General features: G+C 41.4%; 1 protein-coding gene across 2 annotated transcripts; it reads left to right on the forward strand.

Moving 5' to 3' along the window:
* On the forward strand, positions 1-19,663 carry LOC137125041 (kinesin heavy chain-like). Of its 2 annotated transcripts, none has more exons than XM_067499929.1 (26): positions 1-691; positions 3,106-3,193; positions 3,967-4,040; positions 4,758-4,862; positions 4,989-5,037; positions 5,137-5,192; positions 5,302-5,389; positions 5,573-5,697; positions 5,786-5,890; positions 5,981-6,129; positions 7,529-7,677; positions 8,758-8,939; positions 9,066-9,134; positions 9,210-9,416; positions 10,363-10,515; positions 10,607-10,804; positions 11,206-11,323; positions 11,720-11,796; positions 11,894-12,003; positions 13,136-13,237; positions 13,344-13,404; positions 16,870-16,941; positions 17,029-17,133; positions 17,365-17,581; positions 17,691-17,802; positions 17,910-19,663. In XM_067499929.1, the coding sequence occupies exons 1-25, from the start codon at positions 566-568 to the stop codon at positions 17,777-17,779; spliced, it is 2,874 nt and encodes a 957-aa protein (XP_067356030.1). In that variant the 5' UTR covers positions 1-565; the 3' UTR covers positions 17,780-17,802; positions 17,910-19,663. The 2 variants fall into 2 exon arrangements, with proteins under 2 accessions (XP_067356030.1, XP_067356031.1); XM_067499930.1 differs by having other exon boundaries at positions 17,914-19,663.
* The last annotated feature ends 9 nt before the right edge of the window (positions 19,664-19,672 follow it).

Here is a 19,672-nt window from a genome sequence, read left to right on the forward strand (position 1 = left end):
GCCGGGAGCGCGCTTTTATTACCAGTCAGGACAATGCGGCGGCTGTCTCTGCGCATCCTCCCAAGGCTCTCCCCCTGCAAACCGGGCACCGTACCCCGAGCCTGCCTCCGCTGCTGACAAACACACATCTGTCCGCCTTCTGCACGGTTGTCGGTGTCGGTACAGAAGAGGCCTGTGCAACGAGGTGTCAGTTCCTCACCTGGACGCATCGCTGCGGTTGATCGGTTGCCTGTCATGGCGCAACCGACGAAACCCGGAGTTATTCGGCTTGGATGAAGGTCGCGTTGCGCATCGGATCAAATACGAGGTTCCTAAACTTTCCACGGTGAGGAGACGAGGAGGCGTGACGTTTTTCGTAACACACCATTCGCAGATAAGGATTTGAGCTTAAGTTTTAGTCAATTGTGAACTCAGTTACCCCAGGATTCAAGGAAAGTCATCAAGGCCCCGCTGGAGGTCTGCGTGAAACAGACGGATCCTCGCCTGTTTCCAGCCTGTTGCTGGTGTGTTTTGTTTGCACCCGCAGTTAATCAGAGGGGCGGTGTTATCGGCGCCAGCTGCAGCCATGGTGGATGCGGCGGAGTGCGGGGTGAGAGTGATGTGCCGCTTCAGGCCCCTGAACGAGGCCGAAATTACCCGAGGAGACAAGTACATCCCCAAATTCAAAGACGACGACACAGTGGTCATAACGGCAAGTCTGCATCTCATTGTTGTGTGATGATAAATCAGGCGAAAACACTGCAGTGTTTTTAGAAGAAAACCGGAGTCATCTGGAGCTCTGCAGGCAAGCTGGGGATGCCAAGTGCGCAATAAGCATAGTCCTAGAAGGTTTAGATCAGTATTAAAGCAGAAAGACAATTATGTCCTGTAGACACACAAGCTGATGGTATATAGTAGATAAAAGTATTTACTACAACGACACATGCTCTGTAATTCAGTGTAGGCTAAATATGCAAAACTATTCTGATCAAACTTTCAAGTTTGGTTTCTGTTAAGTCTGTGAGTGACGGGGTAACTTGTAAAACTCCATCCAGACACCATTAAAGTTTCCTGCGTTTTTAAACCAAACCAATGTAATAGTACTACAGCATGATAAGCTAATAATAGGCTAATAATAACAATGTAATATCCCATTAACTCAGTCATACAGTGACTTTTAAAATAGCAGTTTAACACTGACATAATCGTGTAATCATATTTAAGCTTTTACGGTTTCACTTCCAACCTTTCTATTAAAATAAAACTGTGAGACCTGACATCAGCTTGACGATGTGATAATTAAGACTGCAGGGATCAAAGGTTATAGTCTCACTGACTCACCAACGTGACTCATCACTCAGGAGGAGTCATCAATACTGTGTTTACCCACAATGTGAAATTATACCTTTAGCTACGTTTGTGTGCATTGATAAGCCTGAGATTTGGTTTAAAGCATCCGCTGAGCCTAGTATTTGTTTGTCCACCCTGACAACTTTATATTTTGTTCCAGAAAGATGGATTATTGAACAGGCCTCCCAGCATTGGCCTGATAGGTCAGGTGGGCCCTGGGCCTCTGTACGAAGTGAGCACCACTCCAGAATTCCATGTCTGAAAGGCACAGAGGTCAATTAGGAGAGAAAAAAATGTTACCTGTAAACACATGCGTCAACCAGAAATAAACAAAGAATTAAAACAAATGGTTAAAAAAGAAATATCGCAAATAATTGAAAAAATATGAATAAAAGCAGGTGACAAATGACAAGCAAACGTGGAACCAGAATGAATTGAGACATTTGGTAAATAAACGTAACATCAATTGATCCCAGAGGCCCTTTGTCTCCATTTCCTCCATGACTACAAGACAATTCACACAAGGGTTCACTGTAAAAATATACATTTTTTAATATAATACACATTTTAAATGAGACCAGTCATTCACAGACTGCTTCTTATAGAAAATATGTGCAATTTGTAAATGAAGAACTCTGGAGCACAAAATCTAACCTGAATGCTGCCCTCTGTGTTTTGATTGTCTCCCTACCAGCCCTTAGATATGAAAAGTTTAAAATGTATAAAAATGAGCTCTACAATGAGGAGTTTGTGGTGTTGCTGACAAAAAAACAGGAAAAAAAACATTTCATTTTGCCACCAGCAGCCTTAGTCCTGCGTTACTCCTGTTGTTGCATTGTCATCGAAAATCATTCCTGTTCTGCAAAACGTCACCATCCCCTGTCATCAATCAAGCTGCAGAAACACATTAACAGAGGCCCTGGACCGAGGCCGTGCACTCGGATACAGTCTGTGTCAGTGGTTTCTCTGAGAGGGAGTGTGTTGCTGTCGCTACCGCCAAGTGCTGAGAGCTGCTTTTCACAGCAACCAGGCTTTTTTACCCCCGAGGGACGATGTCGGTTGGGCAGTGATGAATGTTCAGACTGAAACATCCTGGAAGTTTCTGGAATATGTACAGCTTAGCATTCCCCATTTAAACCACCATATTGTGACAAGCTTTGACTCTGTCGGTTTATCTTAAATTTAGCATCCTCAACATCCATGCACCAATAATTATAATGTACTAATGTACCAAGAGCACTGTCAGTACGTTCTGATGTTAAAATGCTTTAAACTATCAGCTTCTACTATATTTTTATCTGTTATTAAATGCTTTTCCGTAGTTTTTAAACTGTTTAAGGATGTTTGCAGACCTAGATTTCTGAAAAAGAAATAAACTAAAAGAAGATCCAATAGGAGGTAAAATCATTAAGGATAACCTGAAAGATCGTAGAAGAGGCACAGAATTAATAAACTATATCACAAAATGTCAACAAAAAACCCCACAAAATAAAAAAAATAGAATTAAAATGAATAATAGCAAGCATCACATGAGCGAAGCAGACAAAATAACAACAGAGACATGAAATGACGCAGAACAGATACAAATTGTCCAAGTATAGACATAAAATGAGCAACAGTCACGAAAAATCAAAAAATGGATGCATTTAAATCTTATTTAGCACTCAGAGTATCCCAAAAACCCATTTGTACAATATTTCACGTTCACACAAGTGCTACAAATAATATGTTATTTATTCTTTTATTATCTCTGTGTCCTATGCTGGTCTGAAACAGGGTAAACCCTACGTGTTCGACCGTGTGCTGCCTCCCAACACAACACAGGAGCATGTGTACGACCAGTGCGCCAAACAGATCGTTAAAGGTATGAAGTGAAGAAATCTGTTGGGTGGTTAATCTGCACACAAACCTAATCTGCTGTATCAGTTTTTACACGATACAACTGCATCCTCAGTGGTACCAATACTACTCGTAGTATTTCAAAGACGCAATAGCTTCTGTTTTATCTCATAAAGCATGTTTTGATTGTGTTTGCAGACCCGTATTACATTTAGATTTTGTGCTGAAAAGGAAGTTTTGTATGAATTAGGTTCAATTTGTTCTATTTATAATAGCAGCAGTAGTAAAAGCAGTAGTAGTATTGGGAGCTGTATTAGGTACAGTAGTTGCAGTGATACTGATGCAGTAGTAATTCAGTTTAGTAATTCAGTTTAAAAGAAGTGGTTATACTGCAGTAATAGCGTTTGACGTAGTCAGAGTACTGCCAACATGAGTAATAAGAGTGGTAGAACTAGTAGTGATAGAATAGTATCAACAGTAGTCTATTCTATGCTTGTTACCTCTGTTAAACTTACTAGTTACTGTGCTAATTATAGTTTAATTGGCTCAGATTCTATGTGGAAATGCCAACGGTTGTAGGGTTAGCAGTGGCAATAGAGGCAGTAACAGAGATGCACATGTAGTTTAGTTACCAAGTCTGAGAGGAGGCAAAGTAAGTGGTGGCAGTGATAGAAGCAGCAGCAACTGGTAAATTTATCAATATGCATGTTGAATGTTCACCTGTATAAAATGAAAAGAATGAATGACATTTAAAACCCCAGGAATGTTCTGTTTATTGTTGTCTGTTTGTCTGTCCAGATGTGCTGGGTGGCTATAACGGGACCATCTTCGCCTACGGACAGACGTCCTCTGGGAAGACACACACCATGGAGGTCCACTACAGAAGCTCAAAGTTTTTTCCAATTTGAAATTAGTATTTGAAAAACAGACGTTTATTATAAGATCTTTAGCCAGATGCTAAGATTGCTTTTGCGTCTATTTCGTTTATTCCCATTCATCTACCCTTCACCTTCAGGGGGCCTGGTGGCTCAGGGGTAGAGCATTGGGTTGGAATACAGAAGGCACCGGGGACCACCAGGTGTGGCCCCACCAGCCACCAAGGGCCCAGACTCAAAAAAAAAATAGGGAGGGTTGTGGCAGGAAGGGCAATCCGGCGTAAAAACACATGCTAAATCAACGTGCGGAACACATTCGACCCCTGAAGGGACAAGCCGAAAGCCGTTGATCATCTACCAGTCGATCAATTCCAGTCAAAGCTTCCATCAGAGGATTAGAGCACAGCAGGCATTGTGTAACTCCCAACTCTTAATCCACTGAAGCTTGTACAGCGATTGAAATTTGAGGAATCACAAGCTTCATCTCAGAGACCATTTTGGTCTAAAAGGAGGTTAATTTCCTCCAAATAACCACATCTGCTTAACCGCAAAGCATCTGCATCCAAGTCCAGTGTTTACGTAAAGTGTATTTATGTGTCAAGTCGAGATTGCTGCAGGACATTAGCATTGTGCCTAAAGCATTCACATAGTTTCAAACTCCATCATTACACCAGATCACATTAGTAAAATGTTGTAATCTGTTGTTGCGTTCAGGGCAAGCTGCACAACCCCCAGCTGATGGGAATCATCCCTCGCATCGCGCACGACATCTTTGACCACATCTACTCCATGGACGAGAATCTGGAGTTTCACATTAAGGTATAAACGCCCTACAGCATCCATCTTAGAAACAAATCATAACTGAATAAATCCCATTTGCAAAGCTACAGCATCCCCAATAATAATTGAAATCAGCAAAATGAAAGGGTCTGTGTCTATGGCCAGGTTTCCTATTTTGAAATCTACTTGGACAAGATCAGAGACCTGCTAGATGGTAAGCACTACTACAGTCAATCAAGTGTACAGCATTAAAGTAAATGCAGGATAAAGCTCTTTTATTAGAAGAATGTAATGATCTTGGTTGTTTTTGCAGTGTCAAAGACAAACCTCGCTGTGCACGAAGACAAAAACAGAGTGCCCTATGTCAAGGTTGGTAAACACTTACCTTTAACAGCTCAAATGTTTCCTGCAAATTAGTTTTAGTTTTGACTTGTTCATAGTCAGTGTTTATACTTTTAATGTCCCCTTCCTCTCTCAGGGTTGCACTGAGCGTTTTGTGTCCAGTCCAGAGGAGGTGATGGACGTCATTGATGAGGGCAAAGCCAATCGGCACGTGGCAGTGACCAGTATGTGTCGTCCTGTATGAATTTTTATGTCATTTTAATGTGTCTCTGTCACACCAGCAGCTCGGTTTAACCTTCTCCTCAGTCTGTTTTTAGGTTAATGTGCTTCTTTGGTCCATAAACTGAACGGTTTGGCAAACGGCAAATCTCACAGCATTAATTTTTTTCCTTTTCATCATCTTCCAGACATGAACGAGCACAGCTCTCGTAGCCACAGCATCTTCTTAATCAACATCAAGCAGGAAAACATGGAGACCGAGAAGAAACTGTCGGGGAAGCTTTACCTGGTCGATCTGGCAGGCAGTGAGAAGGTCAGTCCGATCAGAAAGTTCCACTTTTGTATTAAAGCTGCCGGTTGTTGAGGTGATGCAAAACCACTAAGATGGTCTGTTTGGACAGGTGAGTAAGACGGGAGCCGAGGGAGCGGTGCTGGATGAAGCGAAGAACATCAACAAATCTCTGTCGGCGTTGGGAAACGTCATTTCAGCTCTGGCTGAGGGAACAGTACGTTTCTTCTTTCTTAAATCTGAGCAAATATCAAAACCAGTGTTGCCGCGTTGTCATAAGACAGACAGACATGCGTGTGTTTTGCAGAAAACCCACGTGCCGTATAGGGACAGTAAGATGACTCGGATCCTGCAGGACTCTCTGGGAGGAAACTGTCGCACCACCATCATCATCTGCTGCTCACCGTCCATCTACAACGAGGCTGAGACCAAATCCACGCTCATGTTTGGACAGAGGTACCTGCTCTGTCTTACTGTGCCATCGCACGTGTGTTTTGGTTGACATGGTTGGCAATAAGGGCTGCTATGTCATGTACAGTAAGGAGATTTGTACTGTTACAGAAGCACAGCAGCAGTGAGGCAGTGCACTGCTGGGATCTCTGTACTTGTGTGCAAAATAAATGGTGACTCATTGTGACGTCAGTGTTGTGAACTAGCAGCCAGATGGCTCCAAGTTTCCCACTGTGCAGCCTGTTCATGCAACACTACGATGAAACCCTCTACATCCCGCTTTTGCTTGTGCTGCTGATGCTACAGTGCAGTTTTAGGACAGTGGAACTGGTAAAACGGGAAAGACTGTTCACCAGTGCAGTGTAGTAATTTACATTTTCAAGAATTCACTTGTTGCAGTTTGTCAGGCCACAGCATCTGGATTTAAACCGCTTACGTAATTTCGCATTAAGTAGCAGCAGTGACTGGTGAGCAATTACGGTGCAGCCATCTGTAGAGAGAAGGCAAAGAGGAAATGAAGAGTTTTGCTGTCAAATGACATTTCCCTCATTAGAGGAAAGATCCAGAAGGCCCGAGTTCCTCTAGCAGAAAGCCGCATGTCAAGCAAATGCAATATATGTCATTTCAAACAGGATGTCCAATTGTCGCAATAATTTCACCTGCAGTACAGCTGCAGCAGAGGGAAAAGAAGTTCACTTTGGCACCGCATACAACACCCCCCTCTCTCAAATGACATGGCGTTACACAGACTGTTACACTTCCACGACATTGACACTGTTTATCATTTTAAAATGCTCCCAAATTTCCCTGTCTGCTCCGTTCATGGAGTAGAGCGTTTGCTTGTACTTTGTTTGGCGGTTTGACAGACAGTTGCTGCAGCAGATAAAAGACAAATAAAACAGACAAAAGCAGAAATCCTGCTTGTTACAAACACAAAGCTGACGTCCTTGTTAACGATTCTATACAGTCCCTCTATACCACGTTTTCATTAAAATGTCAGATTTTCTAACAATTGTGATACATGCGCTGATGTTGGAGGAGCAGGTGACAATATTAAAACTAGTTGCATTTAAAAAAAAATAGTTCAATAAAACTAAATCAAAGGCAGCATGTCCAAGTGAGACTAACCCTCACTGTGTGTCTCAGTCACACCCCCACAGTTTGTCATGCAGATAGACAAGCATCCCTCTATCACTTTGTGCAATCTTGTACCCTAACATTACTCATAACCTGCCTATTTAAATCTTGATTTCTGTAGCACTCGCCATAGATCTGGATGCAGCAGCTCATTTCGCTGTGATTTGTCTTGTCTCTTAGCCCCACATATCAGCAATTCTCCAGTTGTGTTTTACTGTCAAGGCACTGACCTTACAAAGTCCACTCTGTGCCACCTGTGTCTGCTTAGGGCTAAGACCATCAAGAACACGGTGTCGGTGAACCTGGAGCTGACGGCCGAGGAGTGGAAGAAGAAATACGAGAAGGAGAAGGAGAAGAACAAGAGCCTGAAAAACATCATCCAGAGGCTGGAGGCTGAACTCAACCGCTGGAGGAATGGTGAGACTAAAGGATGCATATCAGTACACATAGAAATAAACAGGTGTTTGTTAGCTGCTGCACACTCTGACACTAAGTTATTTAGGTCTTCCTTTACTTTGTCACAGCTTCCAAAGGTTTCACATAAAGTAGGGCCTGCATTGTGTCTCTACACCACACTTCTTCTTTACAGCGTCCCCGCCCTTTTCTCCCTCTGTTGCATAGTAACTGCCTCTCTCCCTTTTGCCATTGGCTTTAATGTCACTCAGTCCTCCACCACCAGTTTCTCTCTCTCTCTCTCTCTGTGGCCATTGTGTTTGAATTCACAGATGTCGATCACACTCCCACTCCTTAGCAACTAAGCAGCTCAGCCGCAGCTTCCGAATCCTGTTCTCTGCTCTTTAACTGGGAATGTACCGAATGCGTATGTCGAAACACAGTGTTTCTGACACCAGTCAGCCACTGGCTTTGTGCCCATGCATTCAGACCTTCTTCTCCATCTTCTCGTTTGTGTTTACCTTCAATCAGAACCGAAGCAAACCTCAAAGAAAACATGACCCACTGCAGCTGACAGGCTATGCAGATATTAAGATAATGATTATGTGTTTTCAGACACATAATTACAACGCAATGATTTTACTCTATGTGGGCTGGGTTATACTAAGAAAGACATATTCTGTGTTATTTGACAGCTGTACCACACCCGTGGGCACAGACGGGGGAAGTGAGCCCTCCACACTCTGTTCGTGTTCATTTTAGAGTTATGTATCATTGTCTGTTGTTTTGCATATGTTTGCGCTTGTTACGCATCTATTTGTGATCATTTTGTGTCTTTCAAACAAGAAGCAGCAATAGTAAGTTCAGAGGCTCTGGCACATGTGCCCCCTGACCTCTCACGCTGAGTCGGAAAATATCCCTAACATGTCAACCACACAGAAGATACATTCATCCAATTTTGGACTCATAATCACTGGGCTGCTGGTGTGGATTCAGTCTAGGTTTTAGAATCGAATTTAAACATTACTGATCTAAAGTGGTTTGTTTAGAGTAATACACTCATTTATCAGATGAACGAGTAAAAGATCGGCATGTATCATACAGGGGAAAATGTTCCTGAGGACGAGCAGCTGAGCTCCAAAGAGCAGAAGACCGTGGAAGCTTATGACAACACTCCCGTCATCGACAACCTGCTGCCGGCTGGAGGAGGAGTCTCTGTGTCGGAGGAGGAGCGGAGCAAGTATGAAGAGGACATCAGCAGCCTGTACAAGCTGCTGGACAACAAGGTCCTTTGATATATTTTATACCTGTCAGACAATATTAAAAGATTTAAGGTTTCTTTTATTTTTATTTTAAAAATAATGGAAAGGTATTGGTTAGTCTGAGTCATTTACCGTGTAATATGTCTGCAGGACGATGAGATCAACCTGCACAGTCAACTTGCTGAGCAACTGAAGGAGCAGATGATGGACCAGGATGAGGTTTTTCTCTCATTGCGTTTTTCTGCACGTGCGCTTGTTGTTGAGCGTGTTTACTGACACTATATGTTCCCCCAGCTGCTGGCGTCCACGCGGCGCGACTACGAGAAGATCCAGGAGGAGCTGTGCCGACTCCAGACGGAGAATGAGCTGGCCAAGGAGGAAGTGAAGGAGGTGCTGCAGGCCCTGGAGGAGCTGGCCGTCAACTACGACCAGAAGAGCCAGGAGGTGGAGGAAAGAGACCGAGCCAACCTGCAACTGACCGAGGAGCTGCAGCACAAGACGGTGAGTAACTGTATCTCAAATCCTGATATTTCAGGATGCATTTAATCAAAATGTAGAACATTCCGGTTCCTGCAACTAGGACTATATTTCCCATCATCCCTCATTAGGCTGACGGGAAATTTGTTTTAATTCTCCACCACCATCTGCCGCCACTAGAAAGCTCCAACTGTGGTAGTTTTTGAAAAAAGGTGCCCTCTGCCTGTCCTAGTATCACCCCATTTCTGTGGTGAGGCTACAGTTAAAGTAATTAATAAAGAAATTATGCTAATGCTGCAATCATGTATTTCGTAGTAATGCAGTATTTTTTGATTAAGGCAATGTCTGTCTGGAGCAACTATTATAACGTAAAGATTTGCATGCTGTTAAACTGTATATAAAAGAGGAAGAGAAGTCAGTTATGTAACTATTTCTTTGTTTTTAACAAAGGGGGAGGCTACATGTTGTGTTCTGTCAGCTAAGTAAACATTAAATAGCTGCATGTGCTGTATAAAGGAAAAATTCATTATCAAAATATTGTAAAGCATTGATTTAAGATATATTTGCTATGGAAGAAGAAGAAGTTAGTATTTATTGTAATGCAATAGAATGACTGCTCAGTCGTGTTGTTCATGGTTCAATTTGATTACACGTTTACTTATATTTCATTTTACTTTTTTCATTTTAACTGTGACTAGAATGTTACTTCTTAAACCTGCAATACAGATGCAATTATTTAAATAAGTTATCCTGAAATACAATTTTCTTTTACTTCTATGACATTATTTGGTGGGGTTTGAACTCTTGCTCATTTTGTGTCTTTAACTGAGAGGTTTCATTCAGAAACCCATTCATGACTGGAACACAGCACTTAGCTTAACTAACTTCTTCTTTTGAATTCATGGGATGGAATTTTACTTGTCAGCACGGTTCCAAAAGCACACGACAGATATGTTTTTGTTCTTGGCAGGCGCTGCTGTTAGCGGTGCAGAGGGAGCTGAATCAGCTGCAGGAGTTGAACGGCCTGCAAAGGAAAAGAGCTGCCGAAGTCCTCAATCTGCTGCTGCGTGACCTCAGTGACATCAGCGCTATCATCGGCATCAGCGACGTCAAGATCACTGCGGTAAGGGGACACACACACACACACACACACACACACTCACACACTCTCAAACATTATCCCACTCACCTTGACCTCCTCTCCTGTCCCTCAGTCCTCAGAGATGAAGGGGAACGGCTCAGCTGTGGAGGAGGAGTTCACAGTGGCTCGCCTTTACATCAGCAAGATGAAGTCAGAGGTCAAGTCTCTGGTCAACCGTGGCAAGCAGCTGGAGAACGCCCAGGCCGACGCCCACCGCAAGATCCAGGCCAATGAGAAGGAGCTGACATCATGTCAGCTGCTTATCTCACAGGTGTTCTTCTTGTTAACATTTAAACTCTACTGTTCTCATTAAATATCCCAATTCATTTTTAAGGGGCTTTAAAATACGATTACTGGATCTACAACACATGGAATGTTCAAGACGTCTCATGCGTTATTGTCATTTCCTTTAAAGTGAAAACTATATTTAGTTAAGCACAATTTAAAATGAAGTATGTTTTGCATTATAAGTATTCATCCTAATGTATCTGCACTTCATTTATAGTCCACATAGAAATAAATCTGCAGCAAGCTGAAAGTAAAACATATCAGCTTTGGCTTCAGACTTTTGCCCCATACTCTCAAACAGCATTTAGCACATTACAATCCCGGACCATGTGTAATCTCTTTATTAACCCTCGTGGTGTCTGTGATTTCATTCTCTGTGTGCAGCACCAGGCCAAGATCAAGTCTCTGACAGACTACATGCAGAACATGGAGCAGAAGAAGAGGCAGCTGGAGGAGAGTCAGGACGCTCTGACCGAGGAGCTCGTCAAGCTGCAGGCGCAGGGTCAGCACCACCCGACGAACCTGCACAGAACTCTCAACAAACAAGTTTCAGATTGTTTGTTGAGATGCAGCATCCAAATGATGAGACAGATTTTTAAGCCTTTTTTTATTCAATTTTATTAAACTTATTAATACACATATTTTAATCATCGCAACTTATTTATGTTGTCTATCCCACTGTTGCTTTTATCTGAACATAGTGCATTTATATAATGCACTATGTTCAGATTGAAACATTCATTTAACTTTACTTTATTAGATTTTACCAACATTACCCTAAATAAACACAAAGGCTTTCTGTGCAAAATGGGGGTTTATGAAACACTCGAGCTCAGATAAAATGTAAACATTGAGAAGAACACTGAGTTAGATCTGTGTCTTCTGTGTTGGTTTTCAGAGAAAAGGCATGAGGTGTTGGGGGAGGAGAAGGAGAAAGAAGACATCAGCAGACCGGATGGAGGCGAGGACATCAAGGTGAGCCTAAAAACTACCACGGCCATCTGCTCACAGCTGCAAACTGCAACAGTCAAATCATGTAATTTCTTTGGTTGTTATTTAAATGAATGTGCAGAAAACGCTGGAGGAGCAGCTGGAGAGCCACAGGGAGGCTCATCAGAAGCAGCTTAGCCGCCTCCGAGACGAGATTGAAGACAAGCAGAGGATGTTGGACGAACTCACAGAGTGAGATAACGCACTATTCTCCGTTGATTCTTTCCTGTTTGTCTTTAAAATGCTAAACAGAAAAAATAGCCCTTTAGTGTCCTTCTTTAAATTAGTTTTAGTCTAGTCCGGACAAGGTTTTGAGCTTTTATTCTGAAAGGTTTGTCAAAAAGTCCTACAAATGCTGAGTTCAGAATATGTGCTGTGCATGTAGAATGACTTAAACATGGCGAAATCCAATGTCATCCATCTGCATGAAGGGAAGAGAAATTCTTACACAGCGTTCAGCCTTTGTCTTTCGCCCAGTTTCCACTAAACAGTTTTTAAAAAAGCTCAGAGAACAAGTGTAAGTGTGAAAAAAGGCTCAGCGGCTCAGTGAACAAGCTGGTAGAACTGGTGCATGAAAGTCATTAGCTCCTGGGTTCACAGACAGTTTCCACTCCTGAGTTTTCAAAGCCGACATAAAGAAAGATTTAACTTCCCCAGAAACTGGCTTTTAAAACCTACAGAGCAGCTACAGAGGTTTGAATTTTTGTAGGTCTGTGAGAATGGAGAACAAAAGATGACCCATTTATCAATATATCAATGTTGGTGCAAAAATGCTGAAACAACATAAATAACCAAATGACTGTGGTTAATCAAGGCAACGATAGATGTCTTCAATTTATGTATATTTGTTAAAATTTAGAAATGGTTTTAATTTAAAAAAAGTGTTTCGCCAACATTTATTTGTTATTTATTGATTTTTTAAATGTATTTTATATTGACGTCTTGCTATTCATCCAGTTGTTTTTTTTTTCTGAGGAAAGTTAGTAATAGGGGGCCCAGTTGTATCCTCCATGGTGGTCTTTGTTTCTCACCTGACCTGAAAAGGCTTGTGAGGTTGACAAAAGAGGGGGTGGGCATCAGGTGAGAGATCAGGGATCATGGTCTCCCTGGTGGATGTGCGAAGGGGTCTTGGCCCGACTCAACATCCCGATAATTGTCAGATTATTTTAAAATAACCTACTTGCAGTCGTCATTAGTGGATCTTTGTTGAATAAAAGCCGTTTTTAAGATATTTGTCTCTTTTGTAGTTAAAATCTTGAAAACCATACACTGTTTGATGCCGTCAAGCAGTTTTCTCTTTATTGCCACTTCTTTCCCCCCACAGTCTAAACCAGGGCCTGTTGCTGGAGCAGGAGAGACTTATATCAGACAATGAAAAACTGAAGGCTGAAGAGCAGGAGAAGGACGTCAAGCTACAGAAACTTATGTGTGTACCATTTATCTTCGCCGATGCCGATTATGATCTGATGAAATGTACTTTGAGCAACTTGACATGGGTTGGTATCACATGGGTTCTCTTGTTTTCTGTCCAGGATGCTGAATGAACAAAGGGAACAGGCCAGAGAGGACTTGAAGGGCCTGGAGGAGACTGTGGTGAGTCTCTCAGTCCTGTCGCACAGCTTTCTCTGTTTTATGTTTTTTACGGTTAATGTTGCCAGTTGGGACAAACTAAGATAACTTAAGCTGCTCATGATCAGAAGTCAGGTCAACAATCCTGGACAGCAGCCGGCTGGATTTCTGGTTGTTGGTTTGATTCCAGTGAATGGATTAAAATGTCCAGACACATAGTCAAGAAGGAAGTATGTGAACAATTACACCAATGCATACATACATGCACACATGATGGGAAAAAAATTATATCCCTGCTGGTGCCTGCTGAAAGTTGTCCCCAAGGTTTGAGGTGGTGGGTTCAAGGCCGATCCCCAGTATATTTGCGAGCCATGTCTTAATGCCCCCTTTGGGGCTCCTGGGGAGTTGAAATGAATTGAATGCTATTCAATGCTGTTGAGTATTAATTCAATAAAGTTTTTGTAAAAAAAAAGCGAGCTGGTTATTGCCCCATGAGCATTTGAGAAGGCGTTGTCTGTGATGCTGTGCCAACCAAAGCTGTTACTATTCTTACCAAGGGTATCCTGAATGTTTGAACCAGATTTTAGTGCATCAACCAAATATAGCATCTGAATATGGTTGGGAGCCAACTTTTATTAAGCAAATTGAAAAACAGGTCACTTCCATTCTCTTCTATGAATGCAGCTAAATACTTTAATTTCCTACCTGACATTAGCTTTTCCACATGGAGCCGACAGGAAATGGAGCACATGAAAGAAAAATGTGTTAAATGCCCGGAAAAGTCTACCCACATTATAGTTTGTAGTGCTGGTCCCGCAATGGGCAACTAAGAGATACACTTTCATCTTAAAAGACTTCTTCAGTATCTGTTTCCTGATTTCTTTGAACTGTGGAACCCGACACCACGTACTCAAACACTGAGAAATATTTTTTCTGAAAAATAAAGAGTAAAAAAGCACCTAAGTGTCTGTCCAAATAGCTGAGAGGATTAGAAAACAAGTTCTGCAAACTTCAGTTTGAAGCCTTTTGAGACTCTTAACTTTTCCCTTATGATGGCTAATAGTTAAAGTAAAGAGTCAAATGCTCAAAGATTGAGCAAGCAGCTGTGTGGGCTTCTGGCCCAGGGGTGTAGCAGGGTTTGTTCGAATTTCTGTTGACGTGGGTTCAATACTTGCAAGGCTTTTGTGTGATTGGATCTTGATTTGTGTGTCTTAAATCAACCTATCCATCATCAATGTGGCTAAAATAGTTAAAAAGCAAGAACTTCTAGGTCAGTGACAACAGGACATGAGGCAAGAGGTGCAATTTATTTAAGCAAATGAACCTCAGTTGTCAGTTGCAGTTCAGTTGTCCTAGCATGGACTTGTTCAAACAACCATTTATGAGCGTGGAAACCCTTTTGCACCGTATTTGAAGAGTGGAGGACCTCTACAAAATTTTGAAGTCAAGGGTTTGAAGCTTGGATCCAAAGGATCGAGTCAAAACCACCAAGAGTCAGTGGCTCCTGGGCCAATAACGTAAGAGTTAAGTAGGAGCTTTGAAGTTTTAGGATCTGATCTGCTAATTAAATGCAAAAACATTGTTTTTGTATGACGCCCAAATTTAAGTCCAACAGTTACTCACAAATGTCACAGACTTGTCTGACAGTATAGCTCAGGTTGTTAAAGAGCTGGGTCAAAGTGCTGAAGATGTGGGTTCAATCCATGCAAGGTTGAAAACATTTTAAATGTTGTGTCCAAAGGAAAAAGTCATAACCCAGAGAATAAGGATTGATTTATCCCTGGGCACATAAAAGCAATTAATAAGTAACTTTTTACTTGGTCATGGGTTTAATCCTCAAGAACCTCAGGAAAGTTCAAGCCTGAAACCTAATCCAAATGCAAAAAATAATATTGTTTCAGTGCCTTTTGTGCAATTCATTACATGAATTTTTACACACAAATATGGCAAATATGTTAATATTATCATGGTGTTACAATTATAAGTTTTTACTTATTACTTGGTTATTAAACATGTGCTATTACAGTGTTATTGCCGCGTAATAGCAAGCGTGTAATGAGATGCGAAAAGGTTTGAGAACTGAGAATGTTTTCGCATCTCATTACACGTTTGCTGTTACACGGCAATAACACAATAATAGCATGGTAATAACACTTGTATAATAACAGCGTAGTAGCAAGTGTGTAATGAGATGCAAAAACATTCTGAGTTACAAGTCCCATGCCAAACTTTTCGCATCTCATTACACGCTTGCTAGTACACGGTAATAACATGATGATAGCACGGTAATAACATGATAGCACAGTAATAACGCTATAATAGCACATGTAATATCAGCGTAGTAGCAAACATGTAATGAGATGCGAAAATGTTGGCGTAAAACTTGTAAAACTAAGAACGTTTTTGCATCTCATACACGCTTGCTATTACACAGTAACAACAGTGTAATAGCACATGGGTAATAACCAGGTAATGAAAGGCGTGTAATGAGATGCGAAAACATTCTCAGTATTACACAAACCTTTTCGCATCTCATTACATCCTTGCTGTTACACGGCAATAACACAATAATAGCATGGTAATAACACTTGTATAATAACAGCGTAGTAGCAAGTGTGTAATGAGATGCGAAAACATTCTCAGTATTACAAGTCCCATGCCAGACTTTTTGCATCTCATTACACGCTTGCTAGTACACGGTAATAACAGTGTAATAGCACATGGGTAATAACCAGGTAATGAAAGGCGTGTAATGAGATGCAAAAAAGTTGGTGTAAGACGGGATAATTTTTCCGCATCTCATTACATGCTTGCTACTACACGCGAGTATTACACGCGAGTATTACACATGTTATATGTCATAGTAACTGTATAGCACTCGTTACACACAGTTATCATCCTGCTCTTTTTTCTTTGTTACAATTTATTTATTTCATATTAATGTCGTTTCTTTTTACAAACAGTGAGTTAATTGCAACTTAATTCTTAATATGCACTAACTGGTGTATGTTTTTGAATGACAAAGTTCATTCTGGTATAAGTACAACGGTAATTAGTAATGTGTACAAGTAATAAGGTGGAGGAGGGAGAAGTGTGTAAATGCCACTGATAAGCATTCAGTAATACATTTATATGTTTGTGTTCTTATGTAATTGCATTACTCTAGTATATTAAATTGTACCATGGGAGGTTTTTTTGCTGCTACAAGAAGTAGCAATGGGCTGGATTTAAACCAGATATATCTGCAGATATGACATGCTTACAGACAAAAGATTAAAATCAGCTACCAAAAAGTTGAATGTTTTCATGATCTACTATCGCTTAGATGGTCTCGGGGTTGTTGGGGGCTTAGATGGTGATTCAATGGATGGGGTTCGAATTGTTGGTTGTGGTTTGACAGCAGTCCTTTGACAGTGATTGCTTGGAGTTATGGGCGTAAATGTCTTTTGTGTTCAATTTTTATCCACCAGTTTCTTCTTGTCCCCTCAGGCCAAAGAGCTGCAGACTCTGCACAACCTGCGTAAACTTTTTGTGCAGGATCTCACCACGAGGGTCAAGAAGGTACATCAGTTTTTTCAGGTTGTTGTGTGTCGTACACTGTGGTTTGTGAAAACAATGTAACACTGAACCTGTGCTCGGGTTATTTAGAGCGCAGAGCTGGACTGTGAGGAGGGACTTGGCCATGTGGCCCAGAAACAAAAGATCTCCTTCCTGGAGAACAACTTGGAGCAGCTCACCAAGGTCCACAAACAGGTAAAGCAATAATTAAAATGATTCTTTACATTAACTGAGAAATGAAGTTAAATGCAATTTACTAATGAATGAAAAGGCTGAGCTGAAGTTCTTTGATTAGGACTATTTTTTTTATCTCTTAGCCAATGACGTGCCAGCCAATCTGGAAGCAGAGGATCAGAGGATCAGATCAAATCTGAAGGATCATAGTTCAAGTTAAACATACTTAGTGCTTTCCCTTCCCTTTCTCAGCTGGTTCGAGACAATGCAGACCTTCGCTGCGAGCTGCCCAAGCTGGAGAAGCGTCTGCGGGCCACGGCCGAGCGAGTCAAAGCCCTGGAGAATGCCCTGAAGGAGGCCAAGGAGAACGCCATGAGGGACCGCAAGCGCTACCAGCAGGAGGTGGACCGCATCAAAGAGGCTGTCCGGGCCAAGAACATGGCCAGGCGAGGGTACTCTGCTCAGATTGGTGAGATTTGATATTACTGTCTTTACTAATTTACAGAGGAAAACAATCAGGTTTTGGTAGAGTCCAAAAACCAAAAGACTTACAAGACGTGTGTGTGTGTGTGTTTCAGCAAAGCCCATCAGGCCAGGCCATCATCCACTGTCATCCCCCAGCAGCAACGTCAACCGAGCTGGAAGCATCTGGGCCCACACCAACTAAAACCACCAGAGCAAGTTGTCCGTGTGAGTTTACGCGTTTTACAACATAGTGAAACTGCTTGCTCTTTCGATTTTACCGTTTACTAAAATTCGACAGTAAAGACTGCAATAAGTTCTGTTTCCTCCTCCAGACAGCCCATAAACAAGCTAACGCATGCCCACCACCCCACCCCTCCTGTTGGAGCACCATTGGGAGGCCATCACAACAGACTGTCATCGCTCAGTGAACAAACATCCATACTGTATATACTGATATGAACCACACTTTCATTTCCTGATGTTGATGTCTGAGGCCTCATTTAGAAAACATTGTGCTTTGTGTCCTAATCTGATTCTTCTGTTTCCCATAATTATGCAACAGAATGTTTACAAATGAGGCCCTGAGTTTGTTTCTGATGTATTTAGGATGGAAATGACACGTTTAGCAGGTGACTTATTGCATTAATTTACGATTTGATGATTGTAAGTGGACTTCTACTCGCGCAGAAGATTTAGATCTATAGTTTTATAATTTAATTTTAAACCAGCAATCAGTTAAATGAAAAACTGCACTTGAGCTTTTAAGGGAAAAGGCTGATGTTTGCAGCTAGTTATAGCCGAACAAGACATGAAACCCAGTCACTTTCTGCAGCAAACAACACACATTTGGCCATATTATCTGCACTTTTATGCCCCCGGTTGCATTTCTGTACTAACATTTTGTGTTTTTGTGCCTATTTTGTCTCATTTTTAACATTCCCCCAGTGTTAATTTCAGAAAATTAGCCATTAATATAGATTAAATGTCACGCCCACTGCTACAATATTGATGGCTGGGCACAAAAAGTAAGTTTGGGTCATAAATAACGAAAATATTGTACTTATTCTGCTATTTTTTTATTTTTTTTTTACATTTCAGTGTTGTTATTTGGGTTGCAAGATATGTTAACATTATGAGTAGAAACCTGGTGGATTATAGACCTGCAGGGACACTGACCAGCCAATCAGATGTTCCTTGAATGGATAACAGTCCTACAGGCTGGTTTGTCGTGTGAATGATGGAAAACAACTACGGGAGAAGGCTTGGCGTTTAGAAATCTACAGTTTAAGGTCTAATGTTAATGTTTTTCCTTGAGATTTCAGGATGCTGTGTCTCTTGTAATGCTTTGCGATCATGCTGTTGAGTTCCTGATCAGCCAATCAGAGACTTTCAAACACACAAGCTGAGAGAGACCACTGAACGCCCCTTCGAACACATCCACAATTTTAAAATATTGAATTCTGTCGGTTTTTCACTCTGCACATTTTGCACCTTCAGAATAATCAACACATATTTCACTGTTTGCATACACATCATCCTGCAGCATTATTCTGCAGAATAACTTCCTCTTTAAAAAATTAATGATAATATCAATGAGGCCCCTTTATCCTCTAATCTAACTTATATTATTAGTCTGTGCAGCTTTCCTTGTGCTACCAGTGGAGCATGTTTTTGAATATATATTATCTCAGAGTGGTGATAAAACGGGAGCTTTTCAGGCAACAGAGCTGCAGAGTAGTTGCTTTCATTGCCCCAGATGTTGCAGATGAACATTGCGACCCTGAGCCTGATTATCAGCTTCTTTATTTGGATGTTTAATCGAGGTTGTTGTGACTGAGCAGGACAGCTACTGTCCCCGTGTACACAACGAATAAACGACCGTATTTGCATGGACTAGAGCTTGTGTAAAAGGCATGCTCAGAAAGACGAACTGAGGCAATTTATACACGAAGCATTTACCTCATCCTGTTGTATATTTTCAGTTTGTGTTCTAGTTCCTTTGGTTTCTATTGGCTATGGCATTATATGTCTGAGTATACCCACAGATGCAATTAATGCTAATAAAGATATATCTATTTAACTTTAATATTTGTCA

This window comes from Channa argus, chromosome 4 (genome assembly GCF_033026475.1).
Source record: "Channa argus isolate prfri chromosome 4, Channa argus male v1.0, whole genome shotgun sequence".
Classification (NCBI taxonomy): domain Eukaryota; kingdom Metazoa; phylum Chordata; class Actinopteri; order Anabantiformes; family Channidae; genus Channa; species Channa argus.